This window comes from Cebus imitator, unplaced genomic scaffold (genome assembly GCF_001604975.1).
Source record: "Cebus imitator isolate Cc_AM_T3 unplaced genomic scaffold, Cebus_imitator-1.0 Scaffold18, whole genome shotgun sequence".
Classification (NCBI taxonomy): domain Eukaryota; kingdom Metazoa; phylum Chordata; class Mammalia; order Primates; family Cebidae; genus Cebus; species Cebus imitator.
The window spans coordinates 850,605-866,866 of NW_016107333.1; the positions used below are offsets into that span (position 1 = coordinate 850,605).

The following is a 16,262-nucleotide window of genomic DNA, read 5'->3' on the forward strand; positions in this document are numbered from 1 at the left end:
AGCAATGGAAGGAACTGTGACTCCTCCTATTTTAGATGAGCTGTCAAAAGATGAAATGACAGCTCCCTGCAGCAGGGTAGTGGGAGGATGACTGGAAGGTTCCTGGCAAGGTTAACACTTTGTGGAAAAGGCTGAGCTCTAGGAAAAGGAAACTGCTGCATCAATGCTGTAAACTGAAGGTCCTTAGAGGAGGCAGCAATTCACTGCTTCAGCCAGCCCATGCCCCACTTCCCTGGCATGTTCTAAAGGAGTCTAAGAATTCTCCTCCCCATAATAGGCAGCACTTACTGTATCAGTTTGAACTAAAGTCAAATATGACTTCTTGACTTACTGCAGAGTAAGAGTTCACAAATCAAAGAAGAGAAATCCCAGAGGAGGCCCAACTGAGAAAATACTGGAGCCCTAAAGCAGGAGTTCCTATAAATGAGGACTGGGCAAGAATGGGAGGAAAGGACTATGTATGGCAACCTGTGAAGTAGAGTAGGCCTCTGCTTCCCATCTTGAAAAGGAAGAGAAGCTCCAAGACTAAGGAATCTAACTTTCCCTCCAATCACTTTGAACCTCAAAGTGAGGCTTTACTTGTTGAGCATCCTAAAGCTCCTGGTGAGTTCAGACTAGGGCTACAGAATACCTACACTTTGAGATGGTCCTCTTCAAGGTCCTAGGGCCTTTCTCTTAATTAGGAGTTTTGGCTTTGACTAGTGTGAAAGCTGAAAGAACTATCTTATGCTCTCTGGCCAGCAGATCAAATGTTTATGTAATATAAGCATTTGCCACTGAGATTATGGAGTCCTGCTAGGCTACAAACTTCCAAAGATTAGGGTCTAAGTCAGTAGTACTATCCACTGCTGGGTCTTGGTGTCTGAACACAAATACATTCAATAAATATATTGTTTTATTTATTTTTTATTTTTTGAGACAGGGTCTCACTCTGTCACATAGGTTGGAAGGCAATCTGGGCTCACTTCAACCTCTGCCTCCTGGGCTCAAGTGATCCTCCCACCTTAGCCTCCCCAAGTAGCTGGGACTACAGGCGTGCATCACCACACCTGGCTAATGAATATGCCATTTTAAAAAACAAATTTCAGCTTGCCAAGTTTGGGACTTTCCTCAGTTGCAGACCCAGCCCTTTAGTGTAAACTACTACCTAGGCCTATAATCACTGGTGGACCTAAAGCCATTATTGGTGGGAAGAGAGATGCACCAGAACCCCTGAGTGTTCACCACTGATGCTTTTCAGCAGTTACCCTGCCCAGTGTTTCTCAAAGTTTGGTCAGCAGACAACTTGGTTCAGAAGTACTCAATCTCATCCCACAACTTTTTTTTTTTTTTCAGTGGGGGCAGTGGGGTGGGTGAGAAGAAAACAGTTGGGGGGTTGAGGGTGGGGAAAAAATAGTGGAGAGATAGGGTGGTAAAATAACAGTGGCCAAAAGATGGTGGCAAGCCAAGTAAGGGTGGAAGAGGAATGGTGGGGAAAGGAGAAGGGGGACTGTGGGGAAAGGGGACAGAAGAGAGAAGGATGCTGGGAAAGGGGAAAGAAGGAGGACAGTGGGGAAAGGGAAAAGAAGCCCACCCCACAACTATTAAATGGGCTCCGATCCACTCTGGTGAGTCATAGCACATAAGGGTATGAGGAACAATGCTCTAACCGTTTCTGGATAGAACTCGTGGAATGAGGAAAATCTGTTATTACCATCTACATGCTGCTATACTGCCAACAGGAGGTATGTCAAAGGCTACTCTCAAATCCTTCAACCCAAGGACAGAAATATCAATGACAGATAACTGACAATTCTGAGGGTTCTAAGAGACCCAGGCAGAGCATTTCTTTAAAGCAGCTCATCAGACTTGACTGCGCATATATCAAAGGCATAGTGTTACGCTACATAGAATGAGCGACAGATGCCTACCAGCCCTATCTAGAGACTGCTGGAAGACTATTAATCCTCAACCACATACTAGTACTGTTTCTGGTGATGAGCAGCTTGTCCAATTGCATTATTATATCACTAGCACAAAATACTACTATTCAAGTGAGGCTTTTCTGGTAACTCCTGCAAAGTCGCTCCCTAGAAATGAAGTTCAGATCAAAACCTTCAGCTTGTAGACCACAGACTTGAGCCATGTTGACAAATCTTTTTTGGACTATGTAGAGAAGACATTAACAGCCCCTTTTTCATAGCACTTTTTCAGCAGGAAATGGGCCTTTTAGCAGTCAAGTAAACACCTGGTGACCCTTCCTCAAAATCGGATGACAGTAAAACCAAATAAAAAGGATTATCCATTATATGGGATCCTTCCTTGTTTTCTATCCCTAAATAGAAGCAGATTTCTCTTCTTGGCCAAGAATCAAGAACCTTGAAACAACTCACCATCATAGTAAAACTTGACACTCTCTGGAAGAGGCTCATATGGTGGGGCAAATACTGGACCTTTATGTTCTAGGAATTTCCACTTGATGCCTTCAGGATAGCGCTCTTCTTCCCACCTTTAAAAGACAAAGCACAACCTCATTAAGTGATCACCTTGCCTAAGATGGGGATCATCACTGATTAAATGCCAAATTATCCTCTCGACTGATTAGTGCTCTAGAATGACTTCTAAGCCTCACACTCAAGGCCTGGATCAAAAGAACGAGTGTCCTTCATTTTGAAAAAGCCAACAATCCAAAGTAAGATGAAATATTGTGGTGAATAAAGGAAAATACATTTCAACAGTTCAGTTCAAGGATACTGGATAACGAAGGAGCTCAGCAACAAGTGAGGGATGTGAAAATGTAAACAGTTGTTTTACCACAATGGTGTACATGGCAGAGGGATTGTTTACATTGTTGGTAAGAAGGAAAAAGCCTCCTCAGAGTGGAGATGTCGGACAGAAGGTACAGGGGAAAATGACCCTATGAGAAAGTACGTAAAACAAGAAGACCAGGAAATGATAACTTAACTGGGGCACAATGAGTTTAAGGAACTTGTGGATTACCTGGAACTATCTAGCAGACACTGATAAGTAAATCTAAAGCTCAGTGGAAGCAATCTTTTGAAAACATATTTTTAAAATGGTCAAACATAGAAAAAAAAATGAGTAATACAATGAACACCATAATTCCAGCACTTTGGGAGACCAAGGCGGGTGGATCACAAGGTCAGGAGTTCGACACCAGCCTGGCCAATATGGTGAAACCTTATCTCCACTAAAAATACAAAAATTTGGGCATGGTGGCATGCACCTATAGTCCTAGCTGCTTGGGAAGCTGAGGCAGAAGACTCTCTTGAACCCGGGAGGCGGGGGTTGCAGTGAGCCAAGATCGTGCCACTGTATTCCAGCCTGGACAACAAAGTAAGACTTCATCTCAAAAACAAACAAACCAACAACAACAACAACAAAACCCACAGCTGTTAACGATTTGCTAAATTTCCTATTTTGGCTGGATCATTTTCAAAGTTAGTTGCAGATTTGAAACTTCACCACAAAAACATTCTTCTATACAACCACAATACTATTATCACATCTAACAAAATAAATAACTTCCTAGTATAATTCTAATACCCAGTCCATATTAAAAATGTCCCTATTTTATCATTTTGTAGAACAGGATGCAACTCAGGTTCACATATTGCAACTGGTTGATATGTCTCCAGTTTCTTTTACTCTGGAATAGATGAACTAACTTACCATCTTCATACTTACTTTCCAAGTGCAATATTTTATTATTTATCATTCAGCCATGGAACAAGTTATTTTAAACAAAGTTCAGAAACATCAAATAAAAATTACATGTATTAAACCATACTGTAACAACAGTATTACTATAAAACCAAAGTCAACATATATGGTCAAATGATTTATAACAAGGATGCTTAAGACCATTCAATGGAGAAAGAACAGTTTTTTCAACAATAGTGTTGGGAAAATAATCAAACTGGGTCTTTATGTTACATTATAGACAAAAATTAATTCAAAAAGAATCAAAGACCTAAATATAAGAGCAAAAATATAAAACTCTTGGAAGACAACATAGGGGAAAAGCTTTACAATATTGGATTTCACAGTGACTTATTGGAAATGACACATAAAACACAGGTAACAAAAAGAATAAATAAATGAATTGAGGCCGGGCACAGTAGCTCACACCTGTAATCCCAGCACTTTGGGAGGCTGGGGTGGGCAGATCAGTTGAGGACAGGAGTTCAAGACCAGCCTGGCCAACCTGGCAAGACCCCCATCTCTACTAAAAATACAAAAATTAGCTGGCCATGGTGGTGCAAGCCTGTAATCCCAGCTACTCAAGAATTGCTTGAACCGGGGAGGCAGAGACACAAGAATTGCTTGAACCTGGGAGGCAGAGGTTGCAGTGAGCCAAGATCATGCCACTGCACTCCAGCCTGGGCAACCGAGAGACACTCTGACTCAATAAATAAATAAATTGAGCTTCACTGAATTTAAAAACTTCCGTGCATCAAAGGACACTTCAAGAGAATGCGAGACAAACTCACAGAATGAAAGAAAGTATTTGTAAATCATGTATCTGATAATTAACATATAGAATATATAAAGAGCTCCTACATCTCAACAAACAACCCAATTAAAACATGGGCAAAGTCTCAGTCTTAAGGTGGAGGGAATAAAAGATAAAATCCAAAAAAATGTGAGGCCAGGCAGGGTGGCTCACACCTGTAATCCCAGCACTTTGGGAGGCCGAGGCAGGCAGAGGGATCACTTGAGGTCAGGAGTTCGAGACCAGTCTGGCCAACATGGCAAAACTCCATCTCTATTAAAAATTCAAAAAATTAGCCAGGTGTGGTGATGCACGCCTGAAATCTCAGCTACTTGGGAGGCTGAGTCATGAGAATCACTTTATCCTGGGAGACTGAGGTTTCAGTGAGCCGAGATCACACCCACTGCATTCCAGCCTGGGTGACAGAGCGAGACTTGGTTTAAAAAAAAAAAAAAAAAAAAAAAAAAAGTGGGCGGGGGCAAAGAACTTGAATGGACATTTTTCTAAAGTGGCCAAACAAGCACCTGACAAAATACTCAACATCACTAACCATTAGGAAAATACAAATCAAAACCACGAGATACCACTCATACCCATAAGGATGGCAATAAAACAAAAAATAACAAGTGTTGGTGAAGGTGTAGAGAAGCTAGCACCCTTATGTGGTCATGGTAGGAACATAAAAAGGTGCAGCCAATGTGGAAAAGATAGTATGGCAATTCATCAAAAAGTATAGCATAGAATTGCCACAACTCCGCAATTCAATTTCCAGAAATATACCCAATATTCAAACCAATACTTGTACACAAATATTCACAGCAGCACTATCTATAACAGCCAAAGGCAGAAACAACCTAAGTATCCATCAAAAGATGAATGAATAAACAAAATGCAGTACAAACATACAATGGATTATTATTTAGTCTTTAAAAGTCAGAAAATTCTGAAACATGCTACAACATGGGTAAGCGTTGACATGTTAAGTGAAATAAGTCAGTCACAAAGGACAAATACTGTATGACTCTATTAATACGAGGTACCTGGAGTAGTCAAATTCATAGAGACAGAAAGTAGAATGGTGCTTACCAAGAACTGGGGGAATAGGCTGGGTGTGGTGGCTCACCCCTGTAATCCCAGCACTTTGGGAGGACGAGGCAGGCAGATCACCTGAGGTCAGGAGTTTGGGACCAGCCTGGCCAACATGGAGAAACCCCATCTCTGCTAAAAACACAAAAATTAGCTGGCCGTGGTGGTGCACACACGTCTCAGCTACTCAGGAGTTTGAGAACAGCTTGGGCAACATAAAACTCTTATTTCTACAAAAATATAAAAAATTAGCCAGGCGTATTTTATATTGAGTAGTCCAGCTACCCAAGAGGCTGAGGTGAGAGGATTGCTTGAACCCAGGAGGCAGAGGCTGCAGTGAGCTGAGATCACACCACTGCATTCCAACCTGAGTGATATACCAAGACTCCATCTCAATCAATCAATCAATCAATCAATAAAAGAAGTGGAGGAATAATGGAGTGGGGAATTGTTAATAAGTACAGAGTTTCAGTTCTGCAAGATGAAGAGTTCTGGAGGTGGTGATGGTACACAGTATGAATGGACTTAATGCCACTGAACTGTACACTTGAAAATGGTTAAGATGATAAATGTTATGTCATATGTATTTTACACAAATAATTTTTAAAAATAAAGTCAAGATTTAATAGAACCTTAGACCTCGAAGAAACATTAACGATCTTCTAGAACTAACCTACTACTTTTTCAGATATGAAATCGGCAGAGTCATTGCTGTATCAATAGAAAGATCTCAATGAAGGAACCCACCCAATTCTAGAGTCTACTACTTTCCAAACAGAGAAAGTACACATATATATATGTGTATGAGAGCATCTGCAAGAAGCCTACCTATAGCAGTCACAGAATAACCATGAATGGATTCAGAACGCCAGCTTTCCCTCATCATGGGACTTTGGCACCATTCTCCTCATTAACTACAGTGTTTTTAAATTAAGACTCCAAACAGTTTTTACAATTCCTATTTCAACATGTATTCTTGAGGACCCACAGCAACTTCTTTACCATTTAAGCAAATGAAGAGATTTAGCAAAGCATAACACTAAACCTCAGTTTAAACAGAAAGACGGATTATCTCTTTCAATAAGCTGATGTGACTGGGCTGACAACTATTATTGTACAAATAAAAACACTTTTGTAATTTTAGACTCCCAATAAGTGCTTATACCCCCCAAATTAAAAAACAAAAAAACATGTACTTAGACATCAAAATGGCTTCCTTTTGGCAGCTTGACTTATTCAAATACCAATTTAATAATAAAATTTGCTTGAAAGGGGGAAGGTAGAAAAGTGCTAGAAATGTAAGACAGGAAAGTAAACTCCACATGATGTTTGAAATCAAGTTCCCTTGCAGTTAACAAGCACTTCACAGTATGCAATAAAACTCTAATTTTTTTAAATTTAGAAATAAAGGTCACATGCTTCTGAATGCTAATCCTTGAAATTAAGAGGAGTTTTTCTGGTTTGAGCAAAATGTCAATAATCCATATTCTATAAATTTCTTATCACTATCATTGACCATATTTACGAGTCAGTCTTTCAACACTAATTCCTTTCAACATTATAGTCCTGACTCCTTAGAGAATTTCACTTTCGCTATGAGATTCAAAACTCCATTTAAAATCACACCTAACACCTGCAATAAACTCCCCCGGTTCTAATTCTTTATGAAGAATTATCTGTTGAGAATTAACAGGTCAGCCCTGACACAAAAGTGTGCATAATTAACCCAAGACAGTGCTGAAACCTTGTTCAGCTACGATGGGCAACAGTTAAAAATCAGAACATCTGGGACAAACAGGATTTCACCTATGAACCCAAGCACCACACTGCCAACACTTGTAACAATGTTTCTATGAAGATAATGTGATATAGCAAAGAAACCAGGAGGGACCCAGACCTTTTCCAATGGAACAATTACCAAAGGAGGGAGATAAAGACCAGAGTAAGTCATTTTTTGTTTGTTTTTGAGGGTTAAGAATAGACATGTCTGCTGACTTTGGAGGGAAGCAAAAGATTGCAAATCTGTCAAGCTCATAAAATGTGTACCTCTTTTAGTGGAATAGCATGATGAATAGTAAAAATAAGAGTATCTGCCATTTAAGTCCCCGACTAGGTCATCAGTGGCAGTCACTGAGGACTGGATAACTGACTTGAGAGAGCAATACTTAGCCTCTAGCTATCAGTTAAAAGGCTCCTCCATTCATATTTTCGACTCCAAAAACTCGGTGTGCCATTCAAGCACTGTGCTTGGAAAGAATGTGCAAGGTTTAACACTCACACCTGAGAAATGCATGCATTAGAAGCTGCAGCAAAGTCTGCTCATTCCTCAAAAAAACACTTTCAGTTAAAGACTAGCCAGTTTGCCTTTAAACCAAATTAAGAATAAAAACCAAAAGTCATGGTCTCTCAGAGTTAATGTGTGGCAATACTGATAAGGATTTCAACCACAAAAGCAAAATTAGGCTCTGAAGTAAAGGGGAGACAGCAGGGAGCTCCTGATAAGGAAATTTATTTGTTCATTTAAAAAGCATTTATTGAGCATCTACCACAGGACCCTGACTGATGAATTAGTAATGTACCATTCTCTTAACTCCCAACAGCCTCTAATTTACACAATCACTTTATTTCCAAAAATCATTTCTTAAAGGTCAAGAGCACTGAAAATGTTGTATTAGTTCTAAAGAAAAGTGAAATAAGAAACATAAACACTTTTTTTTTTTTTTGAAGTGGAATCTCTCTGTCGCTCAAGCTGTATAGTACAGTGGCATGATCTTTGCTCACTGCAACCTCCGTCTCCCAGGTTCAAGTGATTCTCCTAGCTCAGCCTTCCAAATAGTTGGGACTACAGGTGCGTGAGCCATCTCGCCAGGCTAATTTCTGTATTTTTAGCAGAGATGGGGTTTCGTCATGTTGGCCAGGCTGGTCTTGGCCTCCTGACCTCAGGTGATCCACCGACCTCAGCCTCCTAAAGTGCTGAGATTACAGGTATGAGCCACTGCACCCAGCCTTCTTTTGCTTTCTGACTCTGACCTCGGGAAAGGGCCAGGGTTCCTCTGCTCTGTGATACTCCTTTTCTATACTTCCCATTTAATTCCACAATGCCATAGCAACATGCCAATCACAGAGCTGTCACCATGTGGCCACATTTCTGCCACTGTGGCTCTTCTCTCTGCTACCTTCCTGGTCAGTGCTCTTACTCCTTCCTTTCCTCTAAAGTGCTGTGGACATCAATGCTCTAAATTACAAAAGCCAGCCAGGCACAGTGGCTCACACCTATAATCCCAGCACTTTGGGAGGCTAAGACAGGTGGATCACCTGAGGTCAGGAGTTCGAGACCAGGGTGGCCAACAAGGTGAAACCCTGACTCTACTAAAAATATCAATCAATCAATAAATAATAAAATATTACAAAATCCTTAAAAGGCTCATAAATGGGTTTGGAAGGCCAGATACCAAATTACGAACAGTGATTATCTCAAAGCAGGAAATGAAAATGAGAATGGGAGAAGAGAGGTAAAGGTGACTTTGATTTTTATTCTAACTCATAAATCTCTTGGTCATTTTTTTCATCATAAATACAAAATCTTGTACTGCTGGTATAGTAAATAGTAGAAAATGTTAACGCAAGTAAATATTTTTTAAAAACATGTTTATTTCAAGATTCTAAACACCAAAAGTAAAAAAGTTCTCCACCTAAACACACGTCTCAAGAGCAATCAGCTACGACTAAGCTGTCCTTCATAAAGACTGAATTTTCACTCCTACAAGGAAGGAGAATGCTTGTTTTCTTATATTCACAACTCTAGATATTTTCACTTATTAATCTTTCCCGAAAAGATTAAACAATAAGATTTATCATTTACTTTTTTCATCTTTGATTACTTATGAAGTTGATCAAATTTTTAGATGTTTATTAACCATTTATTTTAATAAACTGCCTGTTCCTCACATTGTGATTAGACCATTCCCTTCATATTTGTTTTAAAAGAGCCTTTTTTCATATTAGGAATATCAACGCTTTGTACTGTAAATATTTTGCCTTGATTTTTTTTTTTTCTTTTTTTGAAAATGGTATAAAGTTGTCCAACTGCCATAAATGGAACTCTGATGCATCAAACATAAAACACCTTTCTTTATGGCTCTGGTTATGTCTTGCTTCAAAGGATCTTGACTATTGCACAATTATAAAAATATTCACCCACATTTTCTTGTTGAGGTTTCTTCTGTTGTTGAACAAACAGGCAGTTTTCCCAACATGACTAACATAATAATCTATCTTTCCTTTCCCTATCATTTTAAATGCATCTGTACTTTCTTTGTATGCTAAATTCCCATCTATAAATAGGTCTGCTTCTATAGTCCATTCTGTTTACAGTGGTACAAACTAGCTTGGAATCCAATAAGTTTAGAGCCAGTTAATGATTTCACTAGAAGCTAGAAAACTTATTTCAGAATGCTATTCTAGAGAAATTCTTTTAAGTATTTCCCCCCAAATATCAGGATATTAATTTTAATAACTCAATATTCTTGCTTCATTAAGATGTGCAATAAAAGAGGTGACATTTAACCCAGTGCTGAGATGTTACCATTTCCACTTCTGTTCCTCTTCTTTTTTCGGCTTCTTTTTCTTGTTATCTGGCTCAGGAACTTTTTTATCTTTATCTTTATTCTTGGGTTTTTTCAATTTACCATCCTACAAAGAAACATGGTGAGAAAGCACTTAAGGACTATCACACTTCTGGAGGCAGTGTTTGGGTGCCATTAGGAAGAAAAATTGTGATCAAAGAGTATCAGAACTAAAGAGGATCTTAGGTTTACTCCTCTCATTTGACAGATGAATAACAACGTACTGGTAACTCCATTCTAGAACAGTATTTCCTAAAACTTCCTAACGACTACCTGAGACGTAGTTAAAAAACTCTCTACAGGGGAAGAGCTTGGGAAACTATTTTTTTTTTAAGCCTCAAAGGAGTTTGGAAAAGTACTGCTCTAGAGACTAATCCAAGTGTATTTTTCTCACGTTTTTCCTCACTTAAGTTTAACCCTACTTGTCTTCCCAGTACAATCAAATAACAGTCATAAGAGGCTTTGCATTAGTTATTTAGTACTAGATATGAAAGAAAATTTCCAGTTGACTTAGTGGAGTATAGTTCTAACGTTGCTTGATTGTATATACAAAGTCATGATGCAGTAAGCAAGTATCTGAGAGGTTCTAAAATGATACCAATTCCTATGGTGGTATTTCTTTATGGCTTTTCTTTGAACTTTGAATGTAAATGAGCTGATCACAGTGGCACAATGAAAGGACATCAAACCTAAACTGGCACAATTCGCTAATACAGGAGATAAATCTCAAAACATACATACCAAACCCAAACAAAAATATAATATTCAACAAATGAATATCCCACTCAGAATGTGAACTCTTTTGAATAGCAATGAAAAGTGGTTTTGAACCATCTTAAAATCAATTAAAGAATGGCACAACTGGGAAGTGTATGGATGGGTTTATTTCACCACTTCTGGTTACAATTAAGGACTTTGAAACAGAGGTTTTGTCATTTGATCAAGGTCATACAGCTGTTATTAACTAGGATGAAAGCCTAACTTTATGAGAAAAATAACAGAATGTGACTTATGGGAATAACTGGAATAGATAAACGTTTTGGAACCTCATGAGGAATAAATGCAAGGTCTATAAGCAATTGACTTTTAGGGTAAGAAAGAAGAGGAAAGCTTACAGTACCATCCATATTTTAAGAGCAGCATGGAGAACATAAATATGTGGGTATGTTTTGGAGAAGGTACTGGAGGATCACATTAATTCAGATAATGTTTACTATTTAGGCTGAACACACCACAGGAAAGGGAAATGTTTTTCAGTGAAGATACTCTCTGAACAGCTTCTGAGCAGGCATGCAGATGGTCCTATTAGGAAACTACTGGCTACACTGTATGTTTTCAGGTCTCAAATTGGGATAATCAGTCACTGAGAGACCTCAGAACAATTCTCAGAAACAAGAGACCCCCAAAAAAAAAAACAAAAAAAAACTATAGTTGGAAAGTGAGGTTTAATGATGGATTCTGCCATCTGGGGTCCCTGCCACAGTAAGACTATAATTAATTCAGAATCTTTCAGCCAGCATTTTTTCCTCCTATGTAGTAGGGTTGCTAAATAGAATAATAAAAAATGAAGTCAACTGTTCTTTTTTCCCAATGGCTTAACAAGCTCAGAGTATTATTTTTGCATAAATGAAATAAAACATAAAACAAAAAATACTTGGAGAGCTCAAGTTTTATTTTCCTTTACTGACTAGTCTGTACTGAATAGGTACATAGAAGAGGAGTGACTGGCTACCATAATCACTACTTAACATTTCACTCTCCATTCCTCGAATTAGTGTTTAGTAACTTGAACTTCAGCCAAGAACAGACTAGTTGACAAAAAACTACAATATTCTAAATTCAGGACCTGATCATCTCTCTATGGCTCAACTCACTAATAGTCTTCATGTGATTTGATTAAAGACCTTTCTTCTCCCTCCTTGTGGAGTTGGAGGATCAGCAAAGTCCCAGGGGAGGTAAGATAATACAGTAGCTAGTGTGCTGGCTGCTGGCTCTGAAGTCAGACTGCATGGGGTCAAATACCGGCTTTAACCACCTTAGTAGCTGATCTCAGGCAAATGACTGAATATTTCTGTATTCCATTTCTGCATCTGCAAAATGGAGATGATAATAGGGATATAACAATCTTTTCAGGTTGTAAGGATTGAATGAAATGATACATATATAAAAAATGTAGAATAGTGCTTGGCATATGGTAAGTACCTATTACATTTAATTGTGATTATTAACATCCTTCTACTATTATGATAGCTGATGTTCTTACGACCTGCGGCCCCTTCACTATCACTCTCTTTACTGCTGGTACTTCAACCTATCCACTTTACATTTGTGAACCCATTTTGCCCATGACAGTGGCTAACCTCAAATGCAGCATAAGAGCTAAGAACTCACCCAACCCCTTCTTCTCTTAGGAAAGTGCATCATTAAGACCCCTATGAATTTCTGACATCTTTTCTTGAAATATCTGCTAACAACTTTTCAGTACAAGAACTCAAAAGTGTCAAAAGGAGGAAGCATATGATTCTATTTTCAATCTACCACAAGCATCACCAAGAACATTTGGGAAAGCACTTAAACTGAACTAAGCTTTTTGAGGAAGGTTATAGGCCAAGAGGATAAAGAAGGGGGCATGTGTGTTCCAGAGAGAGGAACAGCATGTGCTACATAAAGCTTGGAAGTATGAAAGAATTTGGTGTGGAAAAGAAAGAAAGGAAGCCAGTATGACTGGTACAAATAAGCTAGAGAAGACGCACAAGATGAAGAGAGGCACAAGATGCAGGGACCAGATTGGGAGGAACTGCGATAAAGAGTTTAGGTATCAATTATATGTCAAAGGGTCACCCAATAAAGAACTTTAGATAGGAATTGTTACCCAAAGTGAATGATAAGCATGCTTTGTTAGATATTAAGAGAGCACTAAAAAAATTCTTTGGGAAATTTCTTCAGGGTTGTAAGCCAAAATGTGGTTTCTTGTTAACACTATCTCTGTATATATAAAAATGACATAGTTTTTGGAAGAACATCTGTTGGCAGCATAGCTGTGGGTAGACAGACACCCAGGAAGCCTATGAAAGCAGAATTACTGCTGGTTGTGGTTAACTTAAGACACTGTAGGGATTCATAGAGATCTTAAAACTACCAGTGCCACAGCCACCACTTATTAAATTTTTTCCCCTAAGGTTACTACTACAACAAACAAGCCAATAAATACCTAAAACTCTTTTGTCTTAAGAAGTTGCTTACTGGAAAACTCCCACTTCCAAACTCAATCACCAAAGGGCCTAAGTCTCTTTACAAACCTCTTCTTCCTCTTGTTTTCTTTTCTTCTCCTTCTTGATATCTTCTGTTTTAATTTTCTTAGGTTTATAATCAGCACTAGAAAGGGGAACATGAATATGCAGTTAACATAATTATGACTCAAGAGTTCTCACTCATCGGAGACCTACAAACTCTTGGAAGCCTCAATGGCAGGAGTAACTGCCGTTATTCTTGGCTGGGCATTCTACGGTCGAGAGTAACAGAAGTGGAGAAAATAATGAAGGACAGACCAATGACTAATAGTTATAGCCCTATATAGAACAAAACAAACCACTTACACAGGCCTGGAAGCAAAATAGGGTGGGGGGATATATGCAGAAATAAATACCATTATAAAATGAAAGTTTGGGATAAAAATAAGATAAAAATGAGAGATAAAAGTCGGGGAACCAAACACACAGCACACTAGCTATCACATGGTAGTAACTCACTGGAATGTGGAGAAAAGAAATTCTATATTGAATGACTACAAATATGACTTCACTAAGTATTCCCCTTCTCCCTTTCCATCCAATTTCTACTATAATAATAGCATGATAAGCTATGCAAGAGTGAAAATAATGAATATAATTTAATCTCACTGAATCTGGGAAAGAGGTACATGTAAGCCTCAACTGTTTTATGAGCAGTTTTATTATTTTTACACACTGAAACTTCACTTAGAATGTATTGACAGTAATACGTCTGAGAGAAACTACTTTATCTGTGGTAGGCGATGAGAAATTTTAAGCAACTTAAATAACTTATTCTTCATGAATTCTGTATTTGAAATTTCTACAATAAATATCTATTGCTTTTACAGTAAGAAAAATTTATGTAATCTTCATGTAAGCATTGGGTATACTATTTAATTGTTTAGCAAACCCTACTTCTCATAATTCAAAGAGAAATCAGTCCATTAATCACAAATTCCAAATGAGAAGGCAATTAATGCAAGTTTCTCTATGAACTATAAAGAAACACATCACATTTATTCTTTAAACCCCTCCTATTTGTTTTCAAAAGTCAAAGTTTTAAGAAAATACTCACTCGTCCTCATCTCGAGGTCTCTTTAATGGCTTTATATCCTCTTTAGGAGGAACAAAATAGACATCATCTTCAGGTTCATCTTTAATTTGTGGTGGACTAAAGAGAAAAATAAATTGCTGGTCACTGAGTGCTAGAACATCTGTATTATACTAATACAAAGAAGGAATATGTCATCTCATTGAAAAGAAGCTAATATAAATAAGGATAACCACATACATATTATAAAGATCTTCTGTGAGCACGTTTTCTCACTGCAAACCTGTGAAGTAGATAGTATTTGTCCTCACTGTACATACGAATGGGCAGTATCAGGATTTGGGATCAAGATTCCTTATTCTAAGTCAGAATTCTTTCTCAGTATTTCTTAGCTATCTTTGCCAGCATGGCACAAACCACTCCAAGAATAAAGCTAAGTTGTTTTCTTGCCTTACATGAGAAACCTACCATATATTTAACCCCACAATCTGAACTAATTGTTCTAGTACTCCAAAAGCTAAAGTACAGCTTTTATAAGGAAAGGAATAAAAATTGATTTCCCCAACTTAGTACCTTAAAGCTCTAAAAATCTGGCAATAATGTACATGTATATCCAATTACATGGAAAAATAACCAAGCTGACAATGTTACAATAAAAGAAAGGCATGTGTTAAGAATAAACAGAGGGTATCTTATGCCAAATCTATTCACTGTTCAACGTCCTAACTTAGGTTTTCTTTGTATGTAGAAGAGTGTCTCCCTATTATTTAAGATCTTCTAAGTATGAATATAAAAAGACAACCCTTTGAGACAACTATCTTGAACCAAAACGGAGAAGGAACAAGTAAAAAATACCACAGAACCCAGCAATCATTGCAGCCACGGGATGCTCCCTGGTCTGGCACATCTCTTGAGAACCTCACCACCTTAACTCACTACAAGAAATGGCCTCCTTACATGCAGCTGCTCCCTGTGGAGGGATCCAAGGATTAAGAATCCAGACTCGGCTGCAAAGTATATTCACAGGGTTTTAAGAGTACCTCCAACCAAAAAAAGCATAATGGGTCCCCTTGCTTGTGATAGAATTTGAATGTTTAAAGAACTTATTTTAGCATAGTAACCAAATGCCAACTTCTACAGCTGTTCCCCCTCCCACCTGAATTACTGACACAGACCCTAGGGTCCTGAAGGATAGAAACCCTGCCATTTACCCAACTAGTTAAGTAAATGCTAGATCCTAAGTTTGTCACGCTGAAGACAAAAACATGTGGGAAGGGTTACTAGGTCTGAAGGAAGAAGTCCTAAAACAATTTACCAGAAAACTGTATTCCAGTGAAGCATCTGGATTTTCTACAAAGACATACACACAAGCCAGCAAGCAGTCCAGCAAAGTGAACATAGAGACCACTGCCTCAAAGAGAGCTGTGTTCCTAATCTTCTAACGCAAAAAGTCTGAAAATGAACTCATGACTAAGCACCAAGTCCAAAGAGTTTATTCATATCAGTTTAATAAAAGTCCAAGGCAGTCTCTTGGCAGAGATTATCCCTGCAGTGCCTCGGTCACTTTATCTCAGAAATCAAAATTCCTAGGGCGGTTTGCAGCTCTAATGTTTTCTGAATTTTATTATTCTGCATTCCTAGAACAGTTATGAAACATACCTGAAGAGGGCACCTGCTTCTCCTTGTCTAAAGGATCCGAAGTACCAGGAACAATTGTTAACAATTTTAACAAA

General features: G+C 38.3%; 1 protein-coding gene across 1 annotated transcript in view; it reads right to left on the bottom strand.

Moving 5' to 3' along the window:
- Window positions 1-16,262, bottom strand: part of TOP1 (DNA topoisomerase I) — a 95,763-nt gene that overhangs the window by 29,157 nt on the left and 50,344 nt on the right. The window contains exons 6-9 of the mRNA XM_017511933.2: window positions 14,554-14,649; window positions 13,506-13,581; window positions 10,167-10,273; window positions 2,373-2,488 (exon numbers count right to left, since the gene is read on the bottom strand). Of these exons, the coding sequence (XP_017367422.1) occupies window positions 2,373-2,488; window positions 10,167-10,273; window positions 13,506-13,581; window positions 14,554-14,649 (395 nt within the window). The remainder of the gene's footprint in view (window positions 1-2,372; window positions 2,489-10,166; window positions 10,274-13,505; window positions 13,582-14,553; window positions 14,650-16,262) is intronic.